This window comes from Corticium candelabrum, chromosome 6, assembly GCF_963422355.1.
Source record: "Corticium candelabrum chromosome 6, ooCorCand1.1, whole genome shotgun sequence".
NCBI classification, from domain to species: domain Eukaryota; kingdom Metazoa; phylum Porifera; class Homoscleromorpha; order Homosclerophorida; family Plakinidae; genus Corticium; species Corticium candelabrum.
In genome coordinates, this window is record NC_085090.1 from 5,000,118 (window position 1) to 5,010,117 (window position 10,000).

Below are 10,000 nucleotides of genomic sequence, written 5' to 3' on the forward strand. Positions count from 1 at the left end.
ATAGCATTGGGCTGGAAGTCTGCGGCAAACAGCTGCTGGCTGAAGTACACTTTTGAAAACTAGTCCGACGTTACAAGCCGGACTGGCTCCGGCGCACACGCAGTCCAACGTCCAGAAAGCCCTACGGATAGACACGAAAAAGACTGACGCACAAACATTGTTGCATCTTCACATCACTTTGAGAAAGTTATCGTTTACTAGCTTGTAATTAGCTTATCTAAGGGACTGATTAGATATACCGCGTAGCAAACGACTAAAAGCTTGAAAATGGCGAGACTTCCAGTCCGTCTGGCTTCTATGTACGAGATCTCTTTCTGATAGCTCTATGCCAAAATATCAAAACCTCAACTAAGTTTTTTACTGTAACACAGATGCGTAATGCAGTTGTAGAGGCGTGGACACGAGAGTTTGTGGTGTAGTACATTGTGCATAACCAGCATTCTTGGTGTTAGTGATGACATTTTGCGGCTTTATCGTCCGACTTGGATTCTGGAATACCATGGAAGGTTTCAACTTTACCAACCTAAAGTAAATATCAATAAACATTATGACTAAATAATAAAAGCCTAGCCTGAACCGTAACGTTCATTATCTGTCTGCCGTTTTGTTTGTCTGCCCGTCCCTCCGTCCGTCTCGTCCGTCCAGTCCTGTCCGTCTCGTCCGTCCAGTCCTGTCCGTCCGTCCGTCCGTCCGTCCGTTTGTCGTTTTGTCGGTCTGTTTGTTTGTCTGTCTGTCTGTCTGTATGTATGTATGTCTGTTTGTCTGTCTGCCTGTCTGTCCGTACGTATGTATGTATGCATGTATGTGGCTCAATCGGTTAGAGTGTGCAGTTGGAGATTGGCAACATCCGGGACCTTCGAATCAGAGTTCGAGTGCGGAAGGGCCACATACATAAATTCCCTTGAGCAAGGAACTAACATACAATTGCCTCTCTCTCCGGAGTGACAGTTCTGTCCAGCAAGTATGAAGTATGAAGTATGAAGTACAGCAAGTATGACGTACCTAGTGACATGATAGAGTGACTGCTGAAAGTCTAGAGTATAGCAAGATTAGTCATTGCAGTATCGAAGCTGGGCCTTATGGGGCTCTTGTATGTACGTATGCACAAAAAAATGTATGTATGTATGTATGTATGTATGTATGTATGTATGTATGTATGTATGTATGTATGTATGTATGTATGTATGTATGTATGTATGTATGTATGTATGTATGTATGTATGTATGTATGTATGTCAGTCTGAATGTCTAATTTTGATGATTTTCTGTATGACAAAGACGTTCAACATTTTCTTTATTGACTGTTATTGTTATGCATACATCAAAGTTAGCGATTGTTATTGATAGAGTAAGAGTTCAAATATAACAAACTGTCCGTCTGTCCGTCTGTCTGTCCGTCCGTCCGTCCGTCTGTCCGTGGCTGTCGCAAACCGTATTTAGCACAGAAGAATATTTACTCACTTGTAAGTCTATAGTAATGTCTCCTCCATTGGAAGGTCTAGTGTTTGACACCTTCCTTTGTCTTCTTACTATCCATGTCACCCGCTGAACTACCGCAACGACCACAGACATTCCAACTGCAACGGCTAGAATGATAAACACACCCTTCATGTCAACAATCCGAAGCTGCTTGACGTCTGTAGCCTCTCTGGGCGAATGCCACGTGCTACATATACCCTCCTTCAGCCACTTGGTCGTTAGACCCTCATAAATCCCCGATTCTCTCAATTTTAGAATCGCCAGAGAAAAGTTTTCAGCGTACGGCATTCCCTTCGGCAAGGCCAAACCGTAAGCGTGCATGTTAAATTTCCTACCAATCACTACACTCTGGCACGGTTCATTTGAGGCAAAGTATTCAAGAATGGGTTCGTCCCAGATAAAGATGTAGTCTCCTTTAGTTTGACGTTCGACGCGCTGGATCGCCTCCTCCGCAGTGTCTACCAACGCCCCGTCGACCGAAGTCATAAAATCATACATCCGCTGATGAATGGGAAGAGTAGACTCATTCAAGAAGTCTAAAATGGACGAATCCTTAACCGTTCCGTACAATATGTCGCTCTGCTTTGCCAGCTCGTTGAGAGAGTTGATATTCGTTGTAAAACTGTTTGCGGTGAGAAATGCTGCCAAGTTGGCCGTGTATGTGGCTACAATGACGAGACAAAAGAAGAACCAGCCGCCGACTAGAATTTTACCCGAAACAGATGGAATGGTTTCGGGGCCTTGCTGCATTGCCGAGGTATAGAACACCCAGAATGACCTACTCACCTCACTAATCGTTGATCGAGGACAAGAATCGGTCGAATCCGCCGTCTCAAATCGATTGTAACGACTGAGTCTTCTTGAAAGTGAATGGACGATGCAAACGATGACGGTGATGGCGCCGATCACAACCGTCGTCGTCAAATCGAAGGGATCGAGAAACGACCACAATCTCGACTCGTCCTGTTTTTTTCTGTAGGCGAGAAGACTTTTACCTACGTCCGAATAAGGCTCCGTGAAGTGAATATACTTGGAACGACTTTGAGTAATAGTAATGGCTGCTGCAATTAGGTCAGATTCCTGTGTGATCAAATAAATCAATTAATTGGACAATATTTAATTAAAAGCAATTAGTGATCCACGCAAGTTTGGGAGTATAAAAGATACATTGTGTCTGTGGCTGCCTATATCGGCAAAAATTATTTTTATATATAAAAAATTGAACAGTTAATATTAATTGTCCAATTCTATACAGTAACTGCCAACTGCATTCTGTTAGATGAGTAGTCAGTCCAAAATAAATAAATAAAATTTATCAAGCAAGTCTAGTTATACATAAGCTTTTAATATATTTATAAAAATTTATATAAACATGCAACAGAATCCAGTTTTCTAAAATTGCTTTACTAATTAAAGATTTTGACTTGGTCTGAAAGACCAAGGCCATATGAGCCTTCAGGAATGGTGTGTATCCATCAACTAATCTCAACAAGATTATGACTATGAAGGGCGTGGTAAAATGATATTGAAAGACCACATTCACAAATTCTTAAATCTAGATTTAAGGAAAGACGCGTGTAGTGTACTGGTACATGTACCTGTGGAATTAAGAGATGTCGCAAATTCTACCTATAAACTCCCGTATGTTTTTGTTAGACCTTTACGTCCACGTGATTATTATGGCACATGGGCAATAAATTCGTTCACTTACGCAGTTCATTATTTGTCCAACCATTCCGTTGCCTTCACCATACTTGTTTACCAACCCATACTTGCGATCAGATGGCAGTGACATGGTGTACGTAAAATTTAGCTCCTTAGCAAGCCATTCCATCATGTCCACAATGATGCCTGCAAACGGACCACTGTGAGCGTCTCCGGACAATGTATTGTTTGGATCATATATAACAAACGGAGGCTCCTAAGTACACAATTGCGAGTCAGCTTATACTCATGCATCTCTTTATCACATTTATTGAGATTACTATCATGGTTGTGGTTCTGAAATGACCTTCAGCAGGATAACAGGTTTGTGCAGATCTTCGATAAAGATGAGATCTCTTTATGCCCTTTGCACTTAAAGACGATAATTTTCGTACCCAACCGGTGCTGACGTCATAAACTCCAATCTAAAAAATTAACAGATAGAGACTGCAGAGATGGTCCAGATAGAATTGTAAACGAGCCTACTGTGGCAACGAGAAAGGGACTGATGTCCAGGATGTTGTAAAGCATTGGATAGACTCTCTCTGAAGTAGTTCTGAATTGAATCCTTCCATTGATACCTTGCAGATTGTACTTAAGTTAATAAACGTAAAACACATTTAGAATTATAAGATGTGGTGTATACACAGTTGCTATGCTACCTCATTGACAATACGAGAAAAGAAATCAGACGCAGTTGAATTCCACAGTCGTTGGTCTTCGATCATCCGAAAGAGAACCACTAGCGAGTCATGCAAGTCGAGCAACTGCATCTGAAACGTCATTCCATCAGATTATGTGTCTATAGCTAGAGGTTTGCGGGGATGCGTGAGTAACCTCGTTACCTGTTGTTCAAGACTTGGCAAACCCTCTCTCGTAAACTGCAATGAAGTAATCGCATTGAAATGTTGTTCAGCATGAACCGTTTTGTGAATAGCCTTCTGAAGACCGTAGGTCTTAGAGGGAACCACAAGCGAACGGGATGAAACTGCTTGGGTCTAAATCAATAAACAGTCATCATTATTAATCTACAATAATTAAATAACGTTTTGCCAGTTTTGCTCTCTCATACGTTGACTTCTCTCTGTATTAGTCTGTTACCCTACTCCCATACCTATTCCTCCCTGGCCCTTTCACTCACTATACATCGCACCCTCCGTCTATTCGTCATTTGTTCACCCTTTTTCTTCTTATGCTAATATATATATATATATATATATATATATATAGACGTCACAGGGGCCCTTAAAATTGTTAACTTGTACATGTGGCGATTGGCCGACAGTTTTGGGGTGATTAATGTTACACACACACACACACACACACACACACACACACACACACACACACACACACACACACACACACACACGCACACACACACACACACACACACACCGACAGTCAGATTAGCCTTTTTATGTGTAGAGAGATAATCATCTTTTCTTTTCTGTCTTTCCTCTGACCTTTTCCTTTCTTCTTCTTTCCTCTCATAACTCTTATATGTAGTACGCATACAAGTCACCCACCCACACCCACGCACTCCCCCACGCACACAGTCTGTCACTTTTTACACATAGTCAACAGAGGCGTAGTCAGGCCCTCACACCAACTCTTCACCGTTAACGGCTTGCTGCTTATGGCGTAATTGGGAAAGATACATGCCCTAGCAATAAGTGCGCAATACGCAGCTCAGTATTGATAAATTCTTTAATTCATCCAAGCACTTACCACTAGAAATCCAGCATCTGTTCATAGATAAGTTACCGTAACTAAAGTCAATAAATGGTATGCGAGCACCTCTATTTCAAATTAACGAAGGGCCTGCATTCACCTCTTCATTGCCAAAAATATTGGACTGCACCATGCGTTTAGGATGCAAAATGGCAAATCGATCAACAATTTGGTCAATATCAACTACACGCTGTCGGCCGATGCACTTTCATGAGTGTCAAACCATTCAAACGCTTTTGGCCCCTTGCTGACCGAATATCCGTCTTCATCAGCCCAAGACTACTAACTGATACTGCTCTCACACTCACACGATGTGACAGTTATCGCAGCAAGGAGTTCGAACATGACAAAGATGTTGGGGGAAGAACATCCTGTTTGTAGCTGAAAGAGACTCTGCCAGGTTGCACGAAAATCAGTCACCTTTCTGTGCTGCCTCCCGCCATGTATGTTCCAAAACCTTTAGCTCAGCTCAAAAGCTGGAAGTAGAAGGCAAGTCTTCTTCATATTTATGCACCAAGGCAGAAACATCTGGTAGCTCTTCAACTCAGCATCTCCATTTTCGGTTTTTCTTCGCTTTGCCTTGCTGCACAAATCAAGAGTGGTTTGTGAAAGTTGTTCTGGCCGTTTTACTCGCTTCATAATCAAGCAGCAACTGTCAGAACAACTCAAGTGATTCTATAGCTATAGAGAACAGGATTCATGCAAGTTCAGATTTGATTAGTCTCGCGTAGACAGACCCTCTTTCGCCGTTTGTCTTCCAAAGCACATAAAGGCCTGGCTACGCGAGACTTCACCGATAGACGTTTGTCTGTCATAGCAGCGATTCGCAAAACCAAATGTGAGACCGGAATCAATAGCGCTAATAAGCATATTCATCTATACTCCGAGTAGTAACTAAAACATTTTTAGCTTGAGGTTGAGAGCCGGTTGCAGAACGTGTTTGACGCTTATTACAATGTAATCTCAGTCACTCATTCACTAGCAATCCGACTGTCGCGGTCCAGCAGATGAAGACAGCTGGCCATGCCCCTGTCAGAGAGAAGTCTTCACGGGCAACATGTAAAGACAGCTGGCTAAGCCCCTGCCGAGACTCTAGATGCAAACCAACAGATAAACAATAATCTTACGTGGTGTACTAAACGTCCAGTCACGAGCCATGGCCGAAATAAATCTTTCCTCAGATGAAGTAACTGTTCTCACAAAAAGACAACCCTAAAATGTGGCGGCTAGCATACAGCATTAACAACACGTCCTACCTTTTTGACGATTTTGTAGCACGTATATGTCTCACAATGAACCAGCACAAAGTCGACAGCCGCACTAGCAGCTTTAGCATCGACATCAACATTGTGACCGCCCGTTTTCACAAAGACAAATTCAGAGATGCGAAATGATGAAGTCAAATGTTTCAACCGATCAATAAAATACGTATCTGCAAAAAAATTGTTTATCCCAAGCAATGCTGCAATTGATTTATTGTTTTTGTTTACCAGCATTGTTATCTCCTACATACACTGCTGACGTCCAATTCAAATTTCTTGCGACGGCCACGACCACGTCAGCATCCGAGCTGTCTCCGTAGGCAAAGCTCAAATGGGCAGACGAACAGTGCAGGCCACCACCGTCGCGTCTAGAAGGAATCGATATCACGGGTACTCGGTACCGAAACGCACAGGTCTGTAGACACCGTCTACTCAAATGTACAACAGGATAGTCTTCAATCAAACCACACGGATCGTCTAGAACAAACAGACCCATTGAGTTAGTTTACACAGTTGGAAGGGTCAGACAGGAATGTGGCGTCGCTGGACCTTTAAACTTAGGTAGGCTAGCTGCTGGGGTCTAACTAGATTCGTCTAGTATTGAGTATTGCGGCCAAGATCTTTCCAGGCCCCTACAAAGCGACGCCATTGATTGAATCGTGCGTGTAGAGTAGTTAGAGTAGCAAGTAGACTAGTATACTATGTTAGTAAGCAGTGCTTTGGGATCTCTAGTGTTCACACCAACGACAGAACATGTGGCAAAGAGGACAGCGTTACTTCACGCAGCAGACGTCGTGATCAGACCGACTGGTTTCTACTAGTCAGCGATTGTGCCACAGCGACCGAGAGAGCGCTTCTATCTCACTTCTACGATCCTGCACCTAGGGACTAAACAGACCCTGGAAGCGGTACTTGGGTTGCCTCAGGGTCTTAAAGCAAGGATTGCGTTGAAACCAGACAATCAACCTCGATTCTGGAGAGCAAGACCAGTGGCACTAGCGAGACGGCACGCGGTAGAGCAAGAATTAGACAGACTGGAAAAAGAAGAGAATAGTGACAAAGGTCCACTATAGCAAGTGGGCGGTTTTCATAGTGACACCCATTGAAAAGGATGATTCAGTGAGAGTCTTCGGAGACTTTAAAGTTACAGTTAATCCTCAACTGGATGTAGACTACTATCCGTTGACACGAATAGACAATATCTTTGCCGGTCTCAGCGGTGGCAAACATTTCAGTGTGTTGGACCTCAAACAGGCATACCTGCAAATGGAGCTAGAAGAGAAATCTAAGCCATACATGACTGCGAACACATCAAAGGAGTTATAGCAATATCAAAGACTTCCCTATAGCGTAGCCTCTGCACCAGCTATGCGGCAGCGAGCAATTGAGCAAATTCTCCAAGGAACTCCAGAGGTGCAATGCTACCTAGATGATATCATAGTGACGGGGACGGAACCACCATGAAGGAACACCTAGCTACAATGGACAGGGTCTTACAGCGACTGAAGGAATTCGGGCTGAAGGTAAACAGAAGCAAGTGTCGATTTCTCCAAGACTCGGTTGAATATTGTGGCCATGTCATTTTCAGCTGCACTCCATCAGTGCGATAAGAAAGGGAGAGCCATCACGGAAATGCCAAACCCACCGGATGTAACACAACTCGAATCCTTTTTTGGTATAGCCTAATACATAAGCCTCTCCAGTATATCATGGATCCAAATAAGGCGGTGCCAGTAACAGCGGCAGCTCTCTTACAGAGCTGAAGTCTTTTTCTAGGGGCGTTCCAGTATCAGATTGAACATCGAGGTACAGTACAGCATGCTAACTGCAACGACTTGTCCCGCCTGCCAGCGGAGACAGAAGTTGGCAACCACGAAAAATACGAAGCGGAATGCTTTTATACTAGCATTGTCGAGGCATTACCTGTCCACGCAAGTGACATAAGGAAGCACGGAGGGATCCTGTTTTGTCAATAGTTATGACTTACGTTTGCGATGGATGAAGAGACGGTAAAGTAAACATGCTATTCAGCCAGTACTACAACCGCCGACACGAGTTAAGCCTTCACCATGACATCCTAATGTGGGGAGCAAGAGTGGTCATTCCTGCGAAACTGCGAGACAAAGTGATGAATACACTGCATGAAGGTCATCCAGGTATGGTCAAAACAAAAAGGCATTGCTCATTCGTTTGTTAGGTGGCCAAATAGTGACGCAGACATTGAGACTCTCGTACGCGGTTGCAAGGGTTGTCAAAAAGAGACAGCAAATTTGCCAAAAAAAGTTCCTCTGCATCGGTGGGAATTTCCAGCATCCGTGTGGCAGCGACGCCACGTAGACTTTGCAAGCCGTTGCTGGGAAACATGTACCTGCTAGTGATTGATGCATACAGTAAGTGGCCAGAGATTATACAGATGACGAGCACCACAGCCGAAGAGATAGTGACACAGCTGCGCATCATCTTTGCGCGCATGTAGCTTCCCCAACAACGGGCCACAGTTTATTCGAAACTCTTCCAAAATTTCATGAAACGAAATGGTGTTTGCCACGTTACCGGCTCACCATATCATCCAGCTACCAATAGGTTGGCAGAACATTTAGTACAGAGTTTGAAACGCTCTGTGCAGGTCGAGAAAGACAACAGTACCACTCAACACAAGGTGGACAGATTTTCTTTCTCGTACCGCACAGCACCTCACGCCACCACGGAGAGGAACCTTAAGGAACTCTTGTTCAACCGCAACCTGCGTACAAAATTAGATCTGACCAGACCTGATCTCCATCGAGACGTGTAAGATAAAGTCTTAAGAACGAACAAGATCCTATGCGAAGTTTTGAACTAGGCCAGCCGGTGATGGTGAGGAACTTCAGATAGGGACCTACGTGGACAGAGGGGAAAATCATAGACTAAACAGGACCGGTATCCTACAAGGTAGCCACCAATCATGCCGACCAATTGCAACCAAAGAGCAACCAGGTTACTTCGGAGGCACTGACATCGGCGGAACAGGAACCGGTTATCTGTAACCCTGGAGTAGGGACGCCGGCTACAACTATAACACAACGGGCTACAATTTCACCAGCATCACCCCAAATGCGAACGACTACAGTACATCGTCCATATCTCCGTCTATGCTAAATCCATGGCAGGGTTCGAAAAACCGGTCGCCAAGTCGCCAAATGGCGATCTCTGTCACAGGAATGGCAACTAGTCAAGCCTAGGAAGTCGCCATGCAGTAGGAATAGTAAATCGAGACGAAGATAGATTTTCAGATTTCCGAGTTTAGTAGAAGCTTGAAACTAGTACGGCGTCATCTTGGTACACAAAAACCTCAACTTTGCCGTCTACATGAACGTAAACTGTCCACCGGTGTGTTCCACATCCTAATGCGCTGAAGCACGTGCACAAGGAATGACACTTACCTGCACCTGGGAAACACTTAGGTAATTAATTAATTAAAGATACCGTACAACAGGCTCGATTTTGACTGGCTTTCCGCACAATGGCGTGCATTCAGCACTTACGAAACTTGAAATGTGCAACAAGAGTCGAAGCCAGAGCAATTCTACATCGAAGAATACCAATATTCCCGGAAGCCAAGCACTAGTTTCTTGCCTCGTTGTTTCCTTGTCTCGGTGCCAACTAGATTTACTGGCTAGGGATCTGATGACAGACGATGCTCCTGCAAATCTGTTTCAAGTAGCTGTGGGCGCAGACGAAAACTGCCTCTATCGAGCCATTGCTTTGCTTTTTGCGGGGCACGAAAATTGCCATAAACAAATACGGCTTCGCTCTTTTCTTGAGCTCATGCTCAATTACAC

At 44.0% G+C, this 10,000-nt stretch overlaps 2 protein-coding genes and 1 long non-coding RNA gene across 3 annotated transcripts in view; all 3 read right to left on the reverse strand.

Moving 5' to 3' along the window:
* Window positions 1-165: 165 nt before the first annotated feature.
* On the reverse strand, window positions 166-2,517 carry LOC134181467 (glutamate receptor 1-like). The gene is made up of 2 exons (XM_062648740.1): window positions 1,462-2,517; window positions 166-523 (listed from the first exon to the last, which is right to left on the reverse strand). The coding sequence occupies exons 1-2, from the start codon at window positions 2,227-2,229 to the stop codon at window positions 449-451; spliced, it is 843 nt and encodes a 280-aa protein (XP_062504724.1). The 5' UTR covers window positions 2,230-2,517; the 3' UTR covers window positions 166-448.
* A 902-nt stretch (window positions 2,518-3,419) lies between these two features.
* On the reverse strand, window positions 3,420-4,096 carry LOC134180817 (uncharacterized). Its single transcript, XM_062648002.1, has 4 exons — window positions 4,029-4,096; window positions 3,846-3,956; window positions 3,670-3,777; window positions 3,420-3,608 (listed from the first exon to the last, which is right to left on the reverse strand). The coding sequence occupies exons 2-4, from the start codon at window positions 3,954-3,956 to the stop codon at window positions 3,420-3,422; spliced, it is 408 nt and encodes a 135-aa protein (XP_062503986.1). The 5' UTR covers window positions 4,029-4,096.
* A 2,496-nt stretch (window positions 4,097-6,592) lies between these two features.
* Window positions 6,593-10,000, reverse strand: part of LOC134181003 (uncharacterized) — a 4,533-nt gene continuing 1,125 nt past the window's right edge. Inside the window, exon 3 of the long non-coding RNA XR_009970058.1 lies at window positions 6,593-6,656. This is a non-coding gene — a long non-coding RNA (uncharacterized LOC134181003). The remainder of the gene's footprint in view (window positions 6,657-10,000) is intronic.

What these genes read in the sequence shown, in the direction of transcription:
- LOC134181467 (XM_062648740.1), bottom strand. Translation starts at nt 2,229, where the DNA reads ATGCAGCAAGGCCCCGAAACCATTCCATCTGTTTCGGGTAAAATTCTA. An exon ending in ACATTACTATAGACTTACAA is followed by an intron (nt 524 to 1,461) that starts GTGAGTAAATAT and finishes TATTTACTTTAG; the next exon opens with GTTGGTAAAGTTGAAACCTT.
- LOC134180817 (XM_062648002.1), bottom strand. Translation starts at nt 3,956, where the DNA reads ATGCAGTTGCTCGACTTGCATGACTCGCTAGTGGTTCTCTTTCGGATG. An exon ending in TTTCTCGTATTGTCAATGAG is followed by an intron (nt 3,778 to 3,845) that starts GTAGCATAGCAA and finishes TATTAACTTAAG; the next exon opens with TACAATCTGCAAGGTATCAA. An exon ending in GTCCCTTTCTCGTTGCCACA is followed by an intron (nt 3,609 to 3,669) that starts GTAGGCTCGTTT and finishes TTAATTTTTTAG; the next exon opens with ATTGGAGTTTATGACGTCAG.